The sequence below is a fragment of the Procambarus clarkii genome, chromosome 71 (assembly GCF_040958095.1).
Source record: "Procambarus clarkii isolate CNS0578487 chromosome 71, FALCON_Pclarkii_2.0, whole genome shotgun sequence".
Classification (NCBI taxonomy): Eukaryota; Metazoa; Arthropoda; class Malacostraca; order Decapoda; family Cambaridae; genus Procambarus; species Procambarus clarkii.
The window spans coordinates 11,262,457-11,285,956 of record NC_091220.1 but is presented as its reverse complement, the minus strand read 5'-3'; the positions used below and the strand labels follow the sequence as shown (position 1 = coordinate 11,285,956).

The window sequence follows — 23,500 nt, the reverse complement described above, 5'->3', positions numbered from 1 at the left end:
AGGTTCTTGTAACACGGGTTAGGGTTTCTCTCTCTTTACTTCCTTCTTTCTACTCCCTCTACCCGTATTCTTACTTTTATTTCTAAACCAAGGGACTCCAAAACTTTTAACAAAGCCAACTCCACGCCACGTGGTCCTAAGACGATTGACCGACTTAGGATTCTACACCCAGTATGACGTGACCTAAGCTCTGAACAAAACCCTAGAGTCACCTCTGCTGCCACCACCAGACCAGTAATACAAGAGCAATGATCGAGGTCTGGATCGATCACGCTAATTAATCAACCTAGGGGCTTGATCCCCACTATAAACGATGACCTTGAGTGTGGAATAAATTACACGGTAATGATAATTCCGATTCGATGTTAGAATCGGCGCCCAATGCAACTCTGCCTCGTGTGGACCACGTGACCAGGACAAGTATACACATAAAACACATGGAAACAATAAAATGCAAATTAATAACAAATTTAATTTATTTAAAGAAAACTAAAACAAAATCTACATGTGTTCACTCCCTATCACTTTAACACTCCCTACTTGACCTGAGTGGCAAATGAGAAGACTATTTCTATAATTAACAATAGCAACTATACCTTGGGCGACCAGCTAGATGTTTTGGCTGGTCTTGGGGAGAGGTAAGATGTTTGACCTCTTATCCCAGCTGCTCCCGTTTCCACACTGATTTTTTCCTTGTCTGGACTACCCCAGACAGAGTATTGTATCCTTCCGCATCGCTTACCCAGTTACTTTAGCAATGTTAAGTTATAACAATTAAACTCTGTTTGTACTGAATTGATCCAGACTGGTTGAATTATTTTACTGAATTAAATTACAAACATCTAACGGCAGAGCTGTTCCCGATCACAAAAATGGTTATTAAAACTTTGAGAAATATTAGACATGTCAACCCTGCTGACCTATGACCGCCGGTCACTCCGCCTTAAAAGTTAGATCTGATTCGTGACGTCACTGATGGTGACTTAAACTCAATAATTAGAATACTCTTGATATTGTATCCAGTACTATTATACAATACAATTTTAATAAAAATGAATAAAGGCTAATTTTCTCTAAATTACTGAATACTATAGGATGATTCATTATACGCAGATATGAACAAAGCGTCGGTTATTTCCACCGCGAATTCCCCTGGGGGTCAGGTCACCATGCGGCTCAGCTTCCCATTCTCTTTTGTCGATAAACCCCTCTGGATAATTCTTACAACAGCCTAGTTTGTTACAACCCCCCCGCACAAGCACTTAGTAAACCTTGTTAATTTGTTAAAATTCACGAGGTTTAGTATCCAAACCCACAATTCAACTCATGCCACAAACAAAAGCTAACCTAACTAATAAAATTTGACAAATAATAGTCCAACATCATAATGAACATGTTCATATTTCATAAATTTCTCAGCTGTCAACTGACAGCAATCCTCCAATATCAGGAAACATACATCCTACCCTTACTGACATAGCTAAATAACATGTCCCTACTCTACCATCAAAAACTAGTTATTAAACTCTCTTGGCTCTTCACTAGCCAAGTCCATGTGTCCTCTAGAGCCGGCCACACCGTGCTCAAACATAAACATTAAAGTTATATCATCAGACTGAACTTTCAGTCATCCGGGAGCGTACTACGGAACTATCAAGTTCACATCCGTGTACTAACCACTCCCCATCAAGGAACACACCTAACGTTTATTACATGTATCTAAAAATAAAAATTCCTATACTATATCACAGGTTACGGCTGACTGTACAGCCAAGTGTTCTCACTCACTAGAAGTGTCAATGTTTATATTGGTCCGCCTCTCCTGTGTTCAAACATTCTGAAAAAAAAATAGCACAACATAATTTTCCATAACCGTTTGTTCTGGGCTGAGACAATTACACAGGGGCTTCGATTTTGATTACTGACCAATTTATAGTTAAATTTTCATATATTATACCAGAATTATTTTAAATCTGTTTTTCAACATTTATAAAGAATTGATTCTAACTCTGTTTTTCAACATTTAAACAAAAGTGTCCAGATGTTCTTTACACAGATGTTCAGAGCCACTTTGTTGTTTGTATCAATTGTTCATATTGAGTAAACGAGAAAAAAAATCGATGCTGCTGGATGCTGAATGTAGTCGCTGACGATGACGGTGTCGATCTTGCTTCTCCCCATGTGTAGACATCAATACCTGGTCCTCTTGTACTCCCATCCGGTACTCCTGAATGACGACAGAGTGTAGTAGAGCGGAGTGCCAAGTGACAGCTGTAGAATACTGTTACTTCGGCCATTAATCTTGCTCTCGACAGTCCACACGCCTTCGTATCAATCACAGTTCACACGGTAGTCTTGATGTTAAACTTGTCGCAGATGACCACAGCAGAGCAGGACTGGATGTACCAACGGTGTCTCTTAGCAGGAGTGGTGTCAGAAGGTCGTAGAGGCGGGTTGCTTGTTTGCAGAACAGGAGAATCTCGTCTTCCATCATTGCTCACGTCATCTCAGGCGTTTCTTAATGTCACCAGGTTACTAGGCCGTAAACACCAACTGTGTATACCAAGCAACCACAAGACAGCTATCAGCTTACAGAAACACCTTGAAAAACAATAACATGATATATTTATGAGAAAACTGAGAGATATCATTTGGAGATGTCAGACAATTTAAAAACGGTGGAGTATTTGCAAACCTGGTGAAGGAACGACTAAATGCAAAAGAACACATGAGAGGCCACAAGACGTTGACAGTGACATTAGAGATCTGCCGTTAGAATGATAACTGATAACCATAACTGTCTTCACTCCACTAGTAAGTAACACTTGGACTAAAGAAAAACTATATGACTAGAAAAGAGGACCTGTAATAATCAAGAGAAAGATTATAGTAAAAGCAGACCAAAATAAACTGTGCTTGTTGATGTTTTGTGACTGCAATTTGAAATGAATAGACTTGGAAGCCTATGAAGTAGGGACAGAAGACAACTGGACCCACCAACTTGTTAAACCTCATCCTAGAGTCTTTCATGTATCAGCATGATAAACAGGCCATGAGAACGAGAGAGAGAGAGAGAGAGATGTTACATCATTGCTGAGTTTGGTATTTGCCAGAGAAGCAGAAGAGATGTTTAATGTTCAGTACCTTCCTCCATTGGGCAAGAGTGACCGTGGGGTTTTGGAAATCTAATAAACAAGGCCTTATAACCTAGAAAAGATTGGAGAAAGAGAAATGGTGGAAAACTTGATTTCAAGAGAGGAGACTATAGAGAACATAGCAAAGTTTTTAATGAAGTTGATTGGGAAGTTGTGTTATTAGAGAAGGAAATAAATGAGATGTGTACCAGATTTTGAGAGATGTGATGAAGGTACAAGAAAATTATACCAAGCCAGAGATGTAGAACTAGAAAACAGGATTGGATTCAACAGAAATTGTGAGAGGCCTAGAGAACAAAAGTCAAAAAATGTAATCAGTATAGGAAGAGGCTTAACCCTTAAAAAACACACCAGCCATACAAACAAGCAAGAAACAACTACACAGCAGTGAGAAGAGAGAGAAAAGAAACATTGAGAAAGGAGATAGCGGACAACTATAAAACGGACCCAAGCCTTTTCTATAAGAATGAAATTCAGAAATTGAAAATGGAGAACAAATTGCACAGAGAATGAAAAGAATGTGTGAAATATTAAATGAGCTAGTTTTGATGAGCCAAATTTTTCCTCAGAATCTTTTGCCCTTTTAGAGGTTTCATTTTGTATGAAGCTTGCAATTGTCTGTAAAGCTTTGCTGACCCCCCACTTTACCTCCCTTTCCAGCATGAGGGGGCTTGATGGGCGGCTGCCGGAGTGTGATACTCCGTGGGACAGCTTGCCCTCTGTCCTTTTGATGCCTTATGCTTCTGCTGCTGTCTTCACTAATTTTGCTGGTTGCTTTTTCTGGGGGGGAGTCCCTATGGCTCCCCGGAGCTTACTAGGTTGATATGCTAATGTCAGACTTTGGCATCAGTCATGTGCTTTTCCATTGAAGGTGATGATAATTGTCACCCGTGCTCTATGCTTCTGTGAGTGGGGAGCAGTTTCTGGTTCTGGTACCAATAAGTCCAAACAGGACTTGTGTGACTGATGTGATCCAGTAGTTGGGAGTCATCTTAGTGGGATAGCTTCAAGGAGCCACCAGGGCTTTACCAGAAAGGTGTTTAATTACATTCAATGCTGGGGTTTTCCAGTTTCAGTGTCTGCAATTATCTTATCACAAAGAGAATGTTAGCACACAATAATTTTGATAAGGAAAGGTGCTTTAAAAGGTGAAACCTTGTAAAAGGTGAAAGGTGCACTGTATTTAATAATTAACAAAGAGGATTGTACACGTGGTCTTAAGAAGCTGTAGAGTACGGCTGTTTATGAGTGTGGTCGTGTAGTTTTCTTATTTATCCGGGATGCTATATATTTTGAATACTAAAAGTACAGTACACTATGGTAAATATCCTAGGGTAATTAAGTAATGATATTTGTAACTAAGATCCAAATGATAAAAGCTTGATTTTGCCTATGCAGTATTATGTATGACCTTTAATGTTGTGATGAAACATCTTTTTGCTGTAACCAATTGATTAAACTAAAAGATGTTAATTATAGGTCCTTTCAATTTAATTGGAACATATTTTCAATACATGTACAATATATCAATGCTTTTTAATCCATCAATCTAGTTTTGCTCTTACACGCCTCTACAGGGAAGTGGACACTCGCTCTTCAGTGCACCGCCGCCACCACCGCCGCCGCCACCACCGGCAGCAGCGGCAGCAGCAGCAGCAGCTTCTACCACCTCTTCATCGCCGACATTTGGATACACTCAGTAGCTTGACGAGGCTTGTATATAGCCATCTTTATAGTGTTGTACCTGCTGCTTTAGGGCAGTACAGTGACTGTTTACACTTCAAGTATATCTCACCTTTTCAATGCTTTGTGGCTGTCTTGTGTAAAAAAAAAATTCATAATGATGAACAGGATAACTCAGATTTAATTTGCTCATAATAACTTAGTTATAATTTTAGTTGAAAATTATGTGATAGAAATCTAATTCTTGAAATGCAGACATGTTTGCAGTGATTTTTAGCCCTGTAGTGTGTTTCTTCCTGCAATGCACTTTGTAGTTAAAGATAGAACTTTTACTTTTTAACAAGACCAGAATTAAACAGCTATGAAATTATTGGTTATTGTACCAGTACACTTAAGCCAGCATTTATGTATCATCTCCAACACATTGTTACTATTGTACTAAAGGTCTGCAATGTTATCTGCAAAAGGAAATGAAGTTTGATTGTTATATCTGACAGTATCCTTAATTTTTATTTTATTGGAAATGTCTTTTGTGTCAATATTGTGAGGGTTCTGAGGGGAGAAAATAGTGGTGATGAGCAGATTATTGTGGTAAAACATGGCTCAAGTCACAAGCTAGTGCTAGAACATCAGGACACTGTGTCTTAAAGTACTTTCTTTCATACTGTTATCATGGTCTTTTAAATGCTCATAAACAAATGTAGTCAGTGTTGCTACAATTTCCCATTAGATATTACTGATGTATGGTTCAAATATCTCTAATGTTTGTAATCTAGGGTAGTCTAATTAGAATAAAATCTGTTGTTGTAAAGCAGTAGAGTTTATCAATTTTAAGCCAGTTTCAAGTTACTAAATTAGTGATGAAATTTTATCCTACACAAGTTCTTCCGTCACCAGAGGTTGTAAAGCCGTGGTCACAACACCGAACGTTTAGGCCCTTGAGCCTAAATTCTATCATGCCTCTTGTCATGTTTTTTATTTCACTGTAGCATAGCATAGCCTTGGCTTTGGGCCGGGCTTGGGGAGGAGAAGAACTCCCAGAACCCCATCAAGCAGGTACTGTAACAAATATTCCATTGAAAGATATGATTTCAGTATGATGGTAGAAGCCAAGTTGTTTATGACCAAGATGTGTAAAATATGTAATTAAGATACCCATAAGAAAATGTCGAGCAAACCGTTGTTTTTGACCGATAGATTGGTAAAGACACACAAGTTTCTTAGCTCTTAGTTCGACATTGTTTATCAAGAGTATAACTTGATCCATACCCTCCAATGTTTTGTGTTGCTACACTACACTCCAATGTTTTGTGTTGCTACACTACCCTCCCCAGTGTGGTGTTGCTACACTACCCTCCAATGTTTTGTGTTGCTACACTACCCTCCAATGTTTTGTGTTGCTACACTACCCTCCAATGTTTTGTGTTGCTACACTACCCTCCCCAGTGTGGTGTTGCCACACTACCCTCCCCAGTGTGGTGTTGCCACACTACCCTCCCCAGTGTGGTGTTGCTACACTACCCTCCCCAGTGTGGTGTTGCCACACTACCCTCCCCAGTGTGGTGTTGCCACACTACCCTCCCCAGTGTGGTGTTGCTACACTACCCTCCCCAGTGTGGTGTTGCTACACTACCCTCCCCAGTGTGGTGTTGCCACACTACCCTCCCCAGTGTGGTGTTGCTACACTACCCTCCCCAGTGTGGTGTTGCCACACTACCCTCCCCAGTGTGGTGTTGCTACACTACCCTCCCCAGTGTGGTGTTGCTACACTACCCTCCCCAGTGTGGTGTTGCCACACTACCCTCCCCAGTGTGGTGTTGCTACACTACCCTCCCCAGTGTGGTGTTGCTACACTACCCTCCCCAGTGTGGTGTTGCTACACTACCCTCCAATGTTTTGTGTTGCTACACTACCCTCCCCAGTGTGGTGTTGCTACACTACCCTCCCCAGTGTGGTGTTGCCACACTACCCTCCCCAGTGTGGTGTTGCTACACTACCCTCCCCAGTGTGGTGTTGCCACACTACCCTCCCCAGTGTGGTGTTGCCACACTACCCTCCCCAGTGTGGTGTTGCCACACTACCCTCCCCAGTGTGGTGTTGCCACACTACCCTCCCCAGTGTGGTGTTGCTACACTACCCTCCCCAGTGTGGTGTTGCCACACTACCCTCCCCAGTGTGGTGTTGCCACACTACCCTCCCCAGTAAGGTGTTACAAGTGGAAGTATTTAGACATAAGAATCTGATATGCTCTACAACAGAGTACATTTGTTTTAAAACAAAATTGTAGTATCAGTGATGCTTACCTCTATCCAATTAAAGCATTTGAGTCAATTATTATTACAGCCTTTCAAATGTACATTTTAATTTGTTAAAACCACTAATGTTCAAAGTTTAATGTTCAAGAATATTAATGATGTCTTACTTTCATTGTAAAAGTATATTTTTACTTTTAAATAAATGTGTGTACAAAAATTGTTTTCATTTATAATGCTACAGTGATCTTGATTTGGTAGTTTGTAGTTTTGAGAGTGAAGGCAGACCAGTCATACTTTATCGTTCTCCTTTCACTTGTTAAGATTTCAGATGAAGAGGACACATGCTTATGTGTGAGGAAAAATAAATATATTGTATAATACTGTATACAGTATATATTCAAATTTTTTCAGAGTTCAATTTTATGAAAATATTTCAGGGTTCATATTATGAACATCTCTATCAAAATTTCAGTCATAAACTTGTAAATAAACTTCTATGAAAATATGAGCTCTGAAATATTTTCATAAAACTGAGCTCTGAAAAAATTTGAATTTTCCACATAAGAACTCTTAACAAACTTCTATGAAATTATTTTCCTCATAAGAACTCTTAATAAACTTTTATGATCGCTTTATCCGAAAATGGTCTTTGAAAAAAAAAAAAATGGTCCGTAGAGTTTACCTGGAACCCCCAACACGCTAAACACGATTTTGTTTTAAATTAACTGGAAAACCGACACGCTAAACACGATTTAAAAAAAAAAAAATGAGTTTAGCGTGTGATCCCTACTACGGTGTTTTACCAGTTACCAGGTAGCCTCTGGGCAACTTAATGGCTTACGTGTTGAAGGTCATATTGAGGTGTCTTGGTTGATTTGTGTAAAACAATCTGATATCTGTTTGTGACCGTTTATTATCAGTAATACGAAAGCGGACTTTGCCCCTGAATTTTTATAACAAACTTCTTTGACAATATTCTCTGAAAAATGGTCTTTTTTACAAATTTCTCTCTTACACTCTTAAATAAACTCATATGATTATATGAACTCTGAAATATCTTCATAAAAACTGAACTCTGAACAATTTTGAATTTCTCTCATGAGAACTCTTAACAAACTTCTATGATCTATAAAATAATTTTCCCCATAGGAAAATATTAAGACCTTAGCGACCCCCTTTCTGAAAGTTCATTGAAACGGTGGGGGGGGGGTGTAGCGTCCTTTATCTCAAAAGTTGGTTGAATCCGCTGGGTCTTAACGGAACTTTTTCCCGAAAAAAAGTGCCGCTAAGCCGCCATCCCCACACTATTTTTTTTACATTCATCTACGTTTCTGTAAGTGCAATAATATCTATTTTTCCTGTACAGACGAGCATTTAATTCGTTTATTTTGTTTCTTAGACTGCTACTGTTAGTGTAATATACCGTAAGTGTATTGTTATTTTGATGCCCTTCTCTTTCCCTGATCATTTTGCCAGTTTCTTTCTCCAACAAATACATACTTTTATTACCTCCTTCCTCCATGTCAATTCCCATACCTCTATCTACTAACAGTTTAAACCCAAACAAACGCCTGCAACCACTCGTTCCAACGAGTTCACAACAACAACCCCAGCCCTCGATAGATGCACCCCATCAAGAGCATACATTTCATTTCCTCCATAGAAGTGTTCCCAGTTATCTATGAAAGATATTGCATTTGATTTGCAATATCTTTCCAGCCGGCAATTGACACCAAGTGCCCTCGAAAACCATTCATTTCCAACTCCCTTTCTTGGAAGAATGCCACACATGATCGGGGTTCCTCCCTTGCTCCTAACTAATTCTATGGCTGTTTTATACCTCTGAATCAGTTCCTCACTCCTGACTCAACCAACATCATTTCCTCCTGCGTCAATCCCTATCTTACATCCGGTAGTTGTCCATGGGGTTCAACCACTGCAAATTACTTCACGCCTATCATCACTCGGCAAAAATATTCAATCAGAACTATAACAAACTCTGTCTTCAGACAGCACACAGCCCCTCTATTTAAGTCCCTTAACATGCTAAACATACACTCACTACACACATTCTCATGTGCTATCTACACGTACAAAACCCTGTTCTTAAATTAATTAATTATATATATACAAGAGTCCTTACATTCTCGTACAGCCACTAGTACCCGTAGTGTTTCGGGCAAGTCCTTAATCCTATGTACCCTGGAATACGACCCCTATGAAGAATCGTTTTTACAACCAAGTACCCATTTTACTGTTGAGTTAAACATTTAGCTACAGTTAAGAATTTGCGTCCAGTAAATCCTCCCCGGCCAGGATACGAACCCAAGACAAAGCGTTCGCCGCGCGTCTTACCACTACGCCACGGAGATTGCTCATCTGTAAATGCTAATCTTGATCTGAACCTTTTCCTTGATAGATGTAATAGAACCCATGAGCACCACATCAGAAATAAATATCTCTTTGTTATCCCCAGAGTCAGACTAAATCTGTACAAATACTCCATGCAAATAAAGGGCCCAGTCTTTGGAACTCACTCCCTGATGAATTAAACAATTGTCCAACCCATGCCCTGTTCAAAAGGGAAATAAAAATGTACCTAGTTTCATCCTCCTAGTTTCCTACCTTGTGCTTCAAACTCACACTGTATCTTGTACTACCCACTTCCCTCGGTTCTTCGCAGGGACGCAAAGCCCCGGAAGCACCTCAAGGTAACCTCAAGGTAAGGTAAGGTAAGGTCCCCAATATTAGTACTTAAGACAAATATCCTTACCAGTGTAATCACCTCTGTCAACTTGTATTGTAGTTATTGGTTGCTATAAAATCTTGCTACAATGTACCCTTTCATCTTACCTGATATGTTTGATTAAGGACCTGCCTGAAACACTGAGTGTTTCAGGCAGGTCCAGGAAGCATTCAGGCTTTGCCTGAATGCAAGAATACCAAGCTTATGTGATCTCACCAACCCATTGTACCAGTAGGCTCAGGAATTTGTACACTTGTTAATTGACAGTTAAGAGGCGGGAACAAAAAACCAGAGCTCAGTCTGTGCCAGTACAACTAGACGAGTACAACAAAGCGAGTACAATGCAATATTGTAAACAGGAGCATCCTTTTTACCCACAGGGTTATAAACACATTTGGACTGTCGGAAAGCCTTTGACATAGTACCCCATAAGAGGCTGGTACATAAGCTGGAGAGACAGGCAGGAGTAACTGGTAAAGTGCTCCAGTGGATAAGGGAATACCTAAGCAATAGGAAAAAGAGAGTTACAGTGAGGGGTGAGACCTCAGATTGGCGTGAAGTCACCAGTGAAGTCCCACAGGGCTCTGTACTCGGTCCTATTCTGTTTGTGATATAGGTAAATGATCTCCCAGAGGGTATAGACTTATTCCTCTCAATGTTTGCTGATGACACCAAAATTATGAGAAGGATTAAGACAGAGGAGGACTGCTTAAGGCTTCAAGAAGACCTAGACAAGCTGAAGGAATGGTCAAACAAATGGTTGTTAGAGTTTAACCCAAGCAAGTGTAATGTAATGAAGATAGGTGTAGGGAGCAGGAGGCCAGATACAAGGTATCATTTGGGAGATGAAATTCTTCAAGAATCAGAGAGAGAGAGAAAGACTTGGAGGTTGATATCACGCCAGACCTGTGCTTCTGAAGCCCACATCGAGAGTATAACATCAGCGGCATATGCCAGGCTGGCCAACATAAGAACGGCATTTAGAAACTTGTGTAAGGAATCATTCAGAACTTTGTATACCACCTATGTCAGACCAATCCTGGAGTATGCAGCTCCAGCATGGAGTCCATATCAAGTCAAGCATAAGACTAAACTGGAAAAGGTTCAAAGGTTTGCCACCAGACTAGTACCCGAGCTGAGAGGTATGAGCTACGAGGAGAGACTACGGGAATTAAACCTCACTTCGTTGGAAGACAGAAGAGTTAGGGGGGACATGATCACCACATTCAAGATTCTCAAGGGAATTGATAGGGTAGATAAAGACAGGCTATTTAACACAAGGGGCACACATACTAGGGGACACAGGTGGAAACTGAGTGCCCAAATGAGCCACAGATATTAGAAAGAACTTTTTTAGTGTCAGAGTGGTTGACAAATGGAATGCATTAGGCAGTGATGTGGTGGAGGCTGACTCCATACACAGTTTCAAATGTAGATATGATAGAGCCCAGTAGGCTCAGGAACCTGTACACCTGTTGATTGACAGTTGAGAGGCGGGACCAAAGAGCTCAACCCCCGCAAGCACAAATAGGTGAGTACAAAAAGGTGAGTACATGGAACTGCCTACCCGCCGAAGCTGTAAATGCCAAAACTGTTAAATTTTAAGATCCAACTCGATAAAATCATCAGGACAAATGGGGGACCTTTGACAAGCCGCCGGCTTCCTGTTCTTGTCGGGGGGCCACTAGGGAGTTAGCGACCCTCAGGTAAAATCAGATAAATCTAGGAATGGTAGTGAGGGAGGTTATGAGTGTTGTAATGAATGGTAATAGGGAGGTTAGTTACAAAAAAATATGAGCTAGTTACAAAATTCAGTATAAGTCGCGCATTAACCTCCAATGTACTTTCTTGTATATAAAAAAATAAATAAATAAATAAATAAATAAATAAATAAGTAAATAAGTAAATAATTAAATAAATAAATAAAAAGATACGAGAAAGACATTTTTTAAAAAGATATGAATTTTGTAATGAATGGTAATAAGGGAGGTTATCGGTGTTGTATTGTAGTGATTATGATTATTGTTGTGAGGGAGATAATGAGTGTTGTAGTGAGAGAGATAATGAGTGTTGTAGTGAGAGATAGTGAAGGTGTACCGCCCAGGTCCCGGGAAGCAGTGTTGCCACAAGTGTCAACAACAACACTGGTCCACGGACGACACAACATGGCTGACCCCGACACTGACGAGTGTAAGTCACTTATTTCCCGGGATATCTCAACTGGAGAGCCACTTACAAACACTTCACTGGTCTGTGGTGACATAGGCGGCACTGGGAAGGAAGAGGGTGAGAGAGAGAGAGAAACAGGGAGAACTGGACATGACCACTGTTGAGCCCTGGGGAGGGTCACAACATTGTTGTTGTCGAGTGTAAACAATAACACAGCTGGGTGAGGAAGGTGGAGGCTCATGCCACAGGAGCCGCCAGTCTCCCGATGGGCTGCCTGGTGTAAAAGGATAATTATTGTAAGTCGTCCCGATGGGCTGCTCAGTTTACAGGATAGGTTTCTCTGCTTGTTGGAACAGGCATCTCAGTTTTTTTTTTTTTTTATATATACAAGAGTTGTTACATTCTTGTACAGCCACTAGTACGCGTAGCGTTTCGGGCAGGTCCCTGGAATACGATCCCCTGCTGCGAAGAATCGTTTTTTCGTCCAAGTACACATTTTACTGTTGCATTAAACAGAGGCTACAGTTAAGGAATTGCGCCCAGTAAATCCTCCCCGGCCAGGATACGAACGCATGACATAGCTTTCGCGGAACGCCAGGCGAGTGTCTTACCACTACACCACGGAGACTGTAACTTTAGACTTTAATAGGATAAGTTGCCCCAGCGGGTATAATACTGCCCTGCTTGGTTGATTTGATATACCAGGATATGTCAACCCGACAAGCGAGGCAATTTATCCTGATACACCAAGCAGCCCATCCCGATGAGCGGGTTTACTTACTATGGTATAGTGAGCGGCCCGCCCCAATAGTCGGAACAATTTGAACCTTGTATACAGTACTAGACGAGCAGCCCCAACAAGTGGTATTGGCTTTCCCCGTGTTCGATGGCCTGTTGTTTGTGATCCATCGAGCATAAAGATTGATATCACTGTGGTATAACGTGTTGGTATTCTTCGGTAACATCTTAAATTAATTTGAAGAAACTTGTCTTTTGTTGGCTTAGGTCATTCTGCTTTTTATTCTAATTACAGCATTATCCATTATGCTCATTATCTCATCTTGTACTCGTGTTATTTTTCTTATAGCCTACTGTTTCATTATGGTGCCCTATGCTTGTACTCTATGCTCATTGTATCGTCTGTACTCATTACAGCACTGTATCTCTTGTCCTTGTTGTAGCCTCATGTATTATCCTATAGCACAGTGGTCTGTATATCCTTAGCCCTCATTTGAGAGACTTGGTTTCAGTCCCCAGTCAGGACAGAGATGTTTGGGCATGTTTCATTTCACCTGACTCACCTTTCACCCTCACCTAGTAGTAAAATTGGTACCTGAGACCTAGGCAACTGTTGTGGGTTGCATCTTGGGAAAGATTAGTGGTTAACATAAGAGGGGACCTAGGTAAGTCTGAGTGCCAGTCTCCTGTCCCTGACAATGTGAATTAATTTAAAGTCTGGTTGGAGTGGGGTAAGTTAAGTATGAGAAGAAAGTGCTAAGCCAGTATGACTATATGGTATAGCACGTTGGAAAGAATACGAGGACAGGTTGTTAGCAGGGATAAGAGGACAGTTAAGGAATGGTACCTAACCACTCAGATCATTGGGTATCGAGTGCCAGTGCTGCAAGAAGACCATCGCTCAACCTGCCAGTCAAACGGACTGCTACCTGCCTAGAGATTCCTTTCTCTTTTATCTTTATACTGTGTAATTAAGACATAAGTTAAATGTATACATTTAATTAAAATACAGATCTCGACAGTTCATTTTGTTATTTAAATGCTGTACTGTATTTACAGGCAATAGGGAGGTACGTGCTGGCCGTGGCCTGGCTGCCATTCTGGCCAGTATGGGTGCCAATGTTGCCAACACAAGCAGCAAATTTAAGAAGCCAGCTCCTCCGAAAAGTATGATAATTCTATTTTGCTTTGCATTTGCTTAGCTTTCTTTTGTACAGGCCAAGAGAATTCCATGCAGAGAATATTATAGAAATTTGCATTTTGTTTTAAAAGTCTTGTTCAAATATGTAGATGGCTGGGTTTCAAATTGTAGTTTATAGACTAATTGCACATTGATGTATCATTAGTGCTTTACATAATTTAGTTTTGTAGAACAATAATATAGTTAGTCTCGTTTTGATTTTACATACCATATTTTTTTATTTTATATTGGGTGATCATGGCACTCAAAATGTAGTGTTGTATGTATAATATATTCCAGAATTTTTTTTTATTGTATATTAGAAGGGAGTACCACCTCTCGCTGGAAGAGGGGAACCCTTAACCCTGGAGAAAAGCACACACAGTGCATTTAAGAGGAGTTTTATATCCCTTCCAATACAGTTTATATTCTTTTATCTTACAATCCCCCTTCCTTTTGTGTTTTGTTGTGCTGTATTAGATATTTAAAAATTAAAATATGTACATTGGTTAATACAATGTGAGTTTAAAAGTTAGGGATCTCTTGGAGCTCCTCCGCTTCCGGACAGGAACCAAGGACGCAGCAGGCATTTTCCCTCTGGATTGCCTCACTATGGCACTAAAACAAAAAAGTGGCAGCCCTTGGGTTTCTGGTGATGTCAACGAGCCTGGAACCCAATTCTTTGAGAAATCCCAAGGCACTCCTACTCCAAGGGCATGGATTTTTATAGTTAATATTTTTATCCTCTGTATGATATGAGGTTCTCAACAAATTGAATACTATTCTAGTTTTGTTTTCTTTGCTGGTGGTAATGTGTGCACCTGTGAAACTTTTAACTGTACTAGTTAGGACTACATATAGGGGACATTACCTCAAGATATGCAGGTGTTATATTGTATAGTGTTGCTGTACTGGTATCATAATAACTGTGAAAATGTAATAGGAATATTTAATAACTGAATGTATTAATCAATATTCATTTATTAATTCCAGCCAAGCCTGCAGTACAACAGCAGACCAAAACCCTGGGTTTTGATTTAAGTTCAATGGTGGTATTATCATCATGGGAGGATATTGGTTCAAGTATTCAGGAAGACAATAGCATTGACCAAGGTGAGCTTCAATTGTATTATTCACTTGACATACTGTACATGTAAAATTTGAATAGGTTTTTAATGTATGTATGTATTCACAGATGCCTACATGCATGCTCATGATAAACAGTGAGGGAGAGGGGGAAGTGGGGAGGGGACAGAAACACTTGGGCATGTCTCCCTTCACCTGATGCTTCTGTTCACCTAACAGTAAAATGTGTCTTGAGAGTTAGGAGTTTTCCCCAGGATACAATTCTTGAAACTTGGTCAGTGAGTAGTTGGTCTTTGGGGACCTTGATGAGCATAAGTGCTGGGTTTCTGTCCTCTGACAGTGGGAATAATACAGCAGGTCCTGGCCATGAGTCCAGAAGGCAATAGTGCTTCTGGTCCTGGTGTTAAGTAGTAGGCATCTATCAGTCTCGGGAGACTATGGAGTTGCGCTCTCTAGTTGTTGGTCTGTAGTGGCCTCTCCAGGGGTGCAAAGCCAGTTCATTGATGTGTTTCTTTAGACATGGACATCATACACTGCCCATGGGAGTGGGCAGTGTATGGTGCTGAAGGGGCTCCCCCCAGAAAACCAGCATTGAATGTAATGAAACGCCATTTTCTGGGTGAGACCTGGAGGCTCCCCGGCATCCCTCCCTCCCTCCGGTCGGCGGTTTTTCTCGTTTTTTGACATCCAGCTTCAGAACTGACGGTGGATAGCCAGCGCGGGGGTCTGGGGGCTCCCCCTTCCCCCTCCCAGGGAGGGGGGGGAACTGCGCAGACAGCGGCGCAGCGACATGTGATGTCATAGTTGTTTGCTAGTTTTTTTTTGGGGAGTTCTATCCATTTGTTCGGCTTTTAGTAGCAATTTTCATCAGAATAGGGGTTTGCTTTGGGATGCTTATCTTTCAGGGTGCCTTACCTGGTCGATGGCTAACATAGAATGCTTCCAACCACACGAGGGTTTCTATAGGCCATTGCTCCCCATACCTCTCTGAGGGGGCCAGGTTCTGGCTCGTGATCCCCGGTAGGCCCACAGAACTCCATACACATGACTTATGCCAAAGTCTGACATTAGCATATCAGCCTGGATAAGCTCCGGGGAGTCTCCGGGTCTCACCCAGAAAATGGCGTTTCATTACATTCAACGCTGGATTTTTTTTTTAATGTTTTGACTACATGCTTGTCAATGATACAGGTCTGTAATTAAGAGGGTCCCTGGTAAGATGTAGTGATAATGCTGTTGGTCAAGGTGTTAATGACAACAGGTGTATGGGAGGTAGTGGTAATGCTGCTATTTCCTGGTGTTAATGACAACATGTGTACTGGAGGTAGTGATGATGTTGCTGGTCCTTGTGTTAATGACAACAGGTAATTATTGTATTTGCCAGCGTAAAAGATGTATCCTCACATAGGATGCACCCTTTTTTACAAGGATATTTTGTTGCAAAAATTATTTTAGTATGTTTCATCATACATTTATGGAAAGATATTTTAAAGTGGATTTTGTACCCCAACTCTTACCTCATCTAAGATCAGCTGTTTAGTTTATATTTTGGGAAGATAATTGCTAAATAGGATGTGATCTTATATTTCCAGAGGTGATGATGTGTTGCCGCATCAGGCCACCAGGGCGGCGCTCCCAGTGGAGGCGCACTATTACAGTGCTCTGGTTTTGTGGTCATTCACTCATTGCAAACGGCTGACAGACGGATGAAAGTTGAACATTCCTTTCAAATTTCTAGGAGCATTTTGTATTTAGATAATGAATAAATGCATCTTAATGGTAACAGTCATTAATTAATGTAATTACCTAAGTGTAGTTACAGGATGAGAGCTACGCTCGTGGTGTCCCGTCGTCCCAGCACTCTTCGTCATATAATGCTTTGAAACTACTGATGGTCTTGGCCTCCACCACCTTCTCACCTAACTTGTTCCAACCGTCTACCACTCTGTTTGCGAAAGTGAATTTTCTTATATTTCTTCGGCATCTGTGTTTAGCTAGTTTAAATCTATGACCTCTTGTTCTTAAAGTATATGACATATCAGGTGTGGGTTATGTATGCTGGGTAAGATGGTGAATTGATGTGAGCTTCCTTCATAACTGCTAACGTTTCGTAAGTTTGTGATAACAGACTGTGATAGCTCAGTGTGCTTTCAATATTTTATTATTAGTAGGATTTTTGTGTTTAGCGAACTTGGCCGGTACGCTTGTCAAGCTCCCAAGCCTATGGCGGTCGGTCTCACATCCTTAATACAACTGCATTAGATACAGGACACTTTTCTAGGGGTTGGTTTCCTTGAACTATCCAGGCTGATATGAATGTATTAGACCCTGGCATCAGTCAAGCGAATGGAGTTCTAGACCTACCGGGAACCATGTGCCAGAACCTGGCCCCCCCTCAGAGAGGCATGAGGAGCAATGACCTATAGAAACCCCCGTGTGGTTGGAAGCATTCTATGTCTGCTATCTACCGGGTTAGGCACCCAGTAATGTAGGCACCCCAAAACAAACTACAGCTGGATAAAACTTGCAACCGAAAGCCGAACTAGCAAGCAGAACTCAAACTTAATACAAGCAAATAAGCTTGACGTCACCATTGCTGCTGCGCCACTGTCTGTGCAGCTTTCCCCAGATAGGGGAGCACCAGACTTCCCTGCACCAGCTATCCAACCCCAATTCTGAGGCTGATGTGTTGAGTGGCAGTTATTTGATTGTAGCACAACACAACACCTTGTGGTGGTGGTTCACAAACTGTTCAAGAACTGCCTCCGCAGGGTTCTTTTGCTGCTCGGTGATTGCATGCCCTTGGGGTCAGCTGGGTTTTCGTGCCACTGTTTGACCTTGGGTAGGTGGTGGTGTTGTCGCTGACAGGGCACAAGGTACTGTGCAGCTATTTTATAATATACATAGCCACCGGTTCAATTTCTCCTGGGAAAATTGTGCTTTAGCTGTTTTTGTTTTTTGTTTTTTGTTTTGTTTTGTTGCCTGGTGGGGGTCTGCCTGGTGTGGCTACAAAACCACTTGTATTATTTTGGTGGCCCTCTGCTAGACACCCGTGATTGTACACGTCGCAGGTGTTCAGCTTTTTGTTTGTTTGGTTCTGGGATAACGGTTAGCTGTACTTTGTCTGGGCTTTCCATACCAGTCAGCCTATGGGTTCTGGAAAACCCCATAGGAGCTCATTGGTCCCATAGATACGTCCTCCGAGTCCCATCTCGCTTCGTGCGAGTTTGGAGGTTGCTCTGTCCCCTTGTCTCAGGGTGACACTCATCGTCTTTGTGTTGGCAATGCAGCCTGTTGGGTCAATGTTCCTGGTGTTCCTTGCTTGTACTTCAATTCACCCAGTCCACTGATATTGATATTCGGGTGCAGGTGGCTTCAGTGTTCCATGCAAAGTATAGTTTGCTGCAACGCGCTAGGTTGGTTGCCTTTCTGGATGCCCCGAGGATGCCCCGCTTTGGTTATAGACACCAAGACTTGGCATTAGTCACCTCGACTTTGGTTTCGTCCGCGCCCCCTTGTCCTTCCCCCTTCTGTTGTTTGTCCTGCTTCTCCTTCCCTGTTGCCAGCTCCTAAACGTCTGAGGGTTTCATAGTCGAGGCAGGGTTTAGATGATGGTGAAACTCGGGGGGATTTCAGGAGCTGCTCCTTCTGGTTTGGCGGTGGAGGTATATATTTAACCCTGCATCCGCAGGGTTCCTCCTGCTGGGGCTTTTGGGTCGAGCCAGCAGACCCCCCCCCCCCTTTCATCCCTGCTTTTTCGGTGGACTCTGCCTTTTCTCCGGAGGTAGAGGTTTTGGAGGGTGACTCTGTCCCGGGTCCTGACGTGGAGGATCCCAGGGCTGGGGAGGATTGGGAGTTGGTATCCTCGGCGTGGGGCTTGTTGCTGCTGGGAGAGGGATTTTCTTTTCCTCCCTCCCTATTCGAGTTTGATATGGGTTCTGCTCCTCCCTGGGTTCAGTTCCGGGTTTCCCTGGGTTCTTTGGTTCCCTCTTTCCGGAGGATTTCGGCTTCCCGCATCCCACCTAAGGAGGTTTGGGAGGCTATTGTTTCGTACACCATGAGAGGCCTGGATTTTGCCTTGATCATGGATCTTCCTCCTTTTGAGTTTGGTTCCATTTTTCCTTCCTGGGTTCATTACGAGGTGCCAAAGTTTTCCTGGCTGGAAAGGGCAGACTGCCCTTTCTTTTGTTTAGCCGTGTGGCATGCGTGGTTCACAATGAACCACTGGTGGTGGTTCACACTCCCTAGTGGTTCATTGTCTGAACTGTAGAAGTTCAATGTGGTCATTTGCCCTTTGGGGCTGGTCGCTTCGGGTGACTCATCTGCTGGATTCTCGGGGTTTGACTCTCCGGGTGGTTCATATCCAAGGAGTGTCCAACGTCCTGGTGGGCGACCTATACCGGTTCATTCCCTTATCCATGGAATGGACAGTCGATGCACACTCTTTCAGTTGGCTCTGCCGGATGTACGGCAGTGGACCTCTCTGCGTCGGTATGGTCGAGGCGTCTCCGGGTATATGTCCTTCCCTGACTGCGAGGTCACCGCGGTCGGTGCTTTTCGGCAGGACTGGTCGAGATGGGGTTACCTGTCCCTCTTTTCCCCTGGTCCAGCTGTTGCTTCGAGTTCTGGCTCGGTTGGAGACTTCCCAGGAAGAGTAGTCCTGTTGTCAGCCGGACCAGCCTTGGTTTCAGGCACTGCTCGCTCGGTGTCCGAACCCGGGGTTCTTTCCACAGCTCCGCCTCTTTCAGCAGCTCGGTCCAGTCTGGTATGTGGCAGATTTTTTGTTCTCCGATCTTCACTTCTGATCTTTCTGACGCGGGTTTCTCACCACCTGTATGTTGGTCAGGTGGCTTCGTTGATGGTGTCCCACCTGCGTGTTTCGTCTCGGCTGCAGTACGATATGAAGTTTCCTGGCGGTCCTTTCGTCACTGTTTGTCTCTTCGTAGATTATCTTCGATTTCGGATTGGGGTGTTTTGTTCTTTCTCTTGACTGTTTCAGAGCTGTCATCTTATGCCGAGTACTGTCGTCTCATGTTGTGCGCCGTTGGCAGAGCTGCTTCAGCTTGAGTTTGGGGTAGATATCACTTCTGCTCTATTCCGCAAGCTTTTTTGTGCTTTCTTTCACCTCCGGCCTGCTCCTGCGCCGCCAGAGCTATCCTTGTCGTTGGACTGGGTGCTCTCTTTTCTCGGTTTGTGGTGCCCCCTTCGTTCAGGATTGTTTTTCTAAGCCTCTTTTCTTGTTGGCATTGGCCTCTGGGGGTCAGGTCAGGGGGCTTTATGCCCTCCTCTGGTGCAGGGGTTTCTGCTCTTTTGGTCCTGGTGGTCGGTTTGTTTGTTTGTTTGCAACCGTCTCATTCTTTTCTGGTGAAGAATACACGGCTGCTTTCTAGAGGGTTTCTTGGGTTGTTGGTGCTTGGTTGGCTAGGCCATTGGTGCATCATGTATTGTGTCCTGTTGTGGTTCTTTGCCATTATTTGTGTGCCCTGGCCTCTGTGGCTGGGGACACGCTTTGGGTTGACCTGGTTTTACTTCTTCCCTGTTCCAGGGTTTGGATCTCCCAGGTCATCTGCAGGGTTATTAGGTCCAGCCAGCCTGTGGTCTATTCCCCGTGCACAACATTTGCAAGTTCGCAGCTTTGGCTACTGTTTTTGATAACATGTCCTGGGCTGACATTCGGGCGCGGGATTTTTGGTGGTTGAACAGGATCCTGGCCAGTTTGGGGGAGTTCTGCTTGTTAGTTAGGCTTTCAGTAGCAATATTTAACCAGGTGTAGTTTTTTTGGGGACACCTACCTTTCTAGGTGCCTAACCCGGTAGATGGCAGATATAGACTGCTTCCAACCCCATGGGGGTTTCTATAGGCTATTACTCCTCGTCCCTCCCTAAGGAGGCCAGGTTCTGGCTCGTGGTCCCCGGTAGGCTAGAACTCCATCGAATTGACTGATGCCACAGTCTAATACATACATATCAGCCCAGTAAGCTCCTGGGAGCCTTCGAGATTCACCCAGAAAATGGCGCTTAATTACATTTAACGCTGGTTTTATACCAATATAGATTTAATTTTGTCTTTCTTTATTAGGTGTCAGAAATGAAAGTTCGCCACCAACTGCCAAACGTGAAGCACCCAAAAATGATGAGAGTGACAGTAAGAGACAAAAACAAGGCAAGGATGGTGCTAGTACAAGTGTTGAGAAGACCAACATCGTGGAGGATGAGGGGAAACCTGCCGATACCAGCTCCATGCCCAAAAATGCCGAACAAATTTTAATACCGGCATCATTAAATAGTTGGTGTGACTTGATACAGTTTAATAATGAACATGATCAAGAGTGGTGTGATAATGAAAAAAAAAGGCTTGGTGAGTTCTGAAATTGAAGTAATTGTTATTACTTTTTATTATTCTCAATTCATATAAAATAGATATTTATTTTTATTCTTGACCAATTTGCTTTCATAATTTGAGTATTATAACTGATAATGGTTAGAGATGACTTATCTCGTTAGGCTCTGCTCAGAAAGGTGCTCTTCATGATCTTGAAACCATTTTGCCTTTTAATAGGTTTTCAATGTTGGTAAAGCATAATATTAGGTAATACAAGCAAGTATGAAGGAATGGTAGTTAAGCTTTGTGAAGGTTTGACTTAGAGTGAAATGTATAGCTAAATACAATGTATGCTTCATAAAAATGTGTGTGTCCAATTGTTTCATGTATCCTAGGGTGATTGGTATGGTTTAAGTGGTTTCTTGAATGTAAATTGGGTATCATATATTTTATAATATTTAATGATAATGTCATTTGTTTTATCTTTTCTAGATGAAACTTATGGTGAAAACATCATTGTTCTGAAGTACATTAGCAACCAACCTGGGAAATTAGGTTACTATTGTGAGGTAAGGCAGCTGCAGCTCAGGTTTTAATTAACACTATTGCTTTGGCTATATTTCTGGATACACATGGGCTGTGTCCAAAATAACAGTTACCATTTTTCTTATATGTGTAATAAAAGTTTGGATGAAAGAACAGGAAAAGTTGTAAACAAAATTTGGATCTGCTAAAGAATCTTGTCACCAGTGTCCGATGTGCTTAACTGACTCGTAGTTATTGCTGTGATCTCATCATGCCAACCTTGCCTGAAGGCACACTCCAGCCACCTCCACATGTTGGCTTGTACTGTGCATCGGTCAATCTTGCCGCCTTTGCTTGCAACAAAATTTGCTTGTTATTTCAAAATGGATTTATGCAATTTGTAAATGCAAGAAAGCTATGTATTAAAGATACATTTTGTAAACAAAGGATATACAATACTTAAAACTACAATAAATATCTGTTACAGGATAAATTGTGAAAGAGTATGAAAGTTCAACTATGTGTTTGCCTCTAATAACATTCTCCATTTCAAAGTTAGTCTCCTCTAGATGTTCCACTTTCCTCTTGATTATAGTTTCCAGTAATTTATAGAGTGCATAGCCTGATCAACCAGGCTGTGACTCATACGTCAGGCTGCGAGCAGCCGCGTCTAACAGCCTGGTTGATCAGTCCAGCAACCAGGAGGCCTGGTCGACGACCGGGCCGCGGGGACACTAAGCCCCGGAAGCACCTCAAGGTAGGTACCACATTTGCCGTGTTTCAGACTTCTGGGAGTTTCCCCATTCACTGTTAATACTTCTTCAGTTATTACTACATTATCGTTGAAAGTTTCTAACCTTTCCTCGTCACTTGTACCAACGCTCAACTTTGGTTCACTCTGAAGACCTCATAAAATGTCTGTCTAATACAGTGTTCTGAATGATTCCTTCCTAAGGTTTCTAAATGCTGTTTTTATTTTTGCAAATTCAGACTCTCACAGTAACTTTCCTCTTGAAGTCTTTCTGGCTTCCTATCCCGACCCAAATGTCTTTACATTACACTTGTTGGAATTAAACTCCAGTAAGTTTGTAGCTTGTTGACGATCTTGTGTAGTATCGTGAGGCCTTCTTCAGTCGCTAGCCTTCTTATCATTGCCACATCTGACCAATATAAGGAACAGTAGTGGTCCAAAGACTGAGTCCTGTAGAACTTTGCTAATCACTACCTTCACTCTTACGTTTCTTCTTATGACTCTTGTGAGGTACTCTTACCTTACCCAGTACTGCTTCTCAGTTAAGAAGTTTGTCTTTGCCAGATGTTCCTCAACTGTCTTTCTAATTATTTTACCAGTTCATTTCATGGGTTATTGTTGTTTGGTGAGGGGAGGGTTGCTTCTGTCCAATCCATCTTGATCTGCCTTCCGCTTTCCACTACCAGTATCCAGTTGTTCAATATAATCAATCATGTATGTTTGTACTTCCTTATCTATGGCAGTCCTGGTCTCTCATTTTTATTTTCTTCAGTTATGTATTGATTTAGTTATTTAGCTTCTACAATATTCTTCATTGTAACTTCTTCCTTTGATGTCATTCCTATTCCTTAAATTGTGAGTGATTATCCACTTGCAAGTCTTTAGTTCTCA

The 23,500-nt window shown here is 42.1% G+C and overlaps 2 protein-coding genes across 16 annotated transcripts in view; both read left to right on the top strand.

Annotated features, from left to right (window-relative positions):
* The window catches only part of LOC123745528 (uncharacterized), a 103,184-nt gene extending 95,874 nt beyond the window's left edge, over window positions 1–7,310 (top strand). For 8 of the 13 annotated variants that reach the window (XM_069312001.1, XM_069312000.1, XM_069311998.1 and 5 more), the window contains exon 18: window positions 4,709–7,310. In XM_069312001.1, coding sequence (XP_069168102.1) covers window positions 4,709–4,858 — 150 coding nt within the window. In that variant the 3' untranslated portion in view covers window positions 4,859–7,310. The remainder of the gene's footprint in view (window positions 1–4,708) is intronic. The other 5 variants (XM_069312003.1, XM_069312002.1, XM_069311999.1 and 2 more) reach the window with 1 other exon arrangement.
* A 4,588-nt stretch (window positions 7,311–11,898) lies between these two features.
* The window catches only part of LOC123745527 (uncharacterized), a 38,006-nt gene continuing 26,404 nt past the window's right edge, over window positions 11,899–23,500 (top strand). Inside the window, exons 1-5 of one of the 3 annotated variants that reach the window (XM_069311989.1) lie at window positions 11,899–12,029; window positions 13,806–13,913; window positions 14,920–15,039; window positions 21,091–21,369; window positions 21,826–21,902. In XM_069311989.1, the coding sequence (XP_069168090.1) occupies window positions 11,903–12,029; window positions 13,806–13,913; window positions 14,920–15,039; window positions 21,091–21,369; window positions 21,826–21,902 (711 nt within the window). In that variant the 5' untranslated portion in view covers window positions 11,899–11,902. Of the gene's footprint in view, window positions 12,126–12,206; window positions 12,305–13,805; window positions 13,914–14,919; window positions 15,040–21,090; window positions 21,370–21,825; window positions 21,903–23,500 lie in introns of those variants that run through there. The other 2 variants (XM_069311988.1, XM_069311990.1) reach the window with 2 other exon arrangements.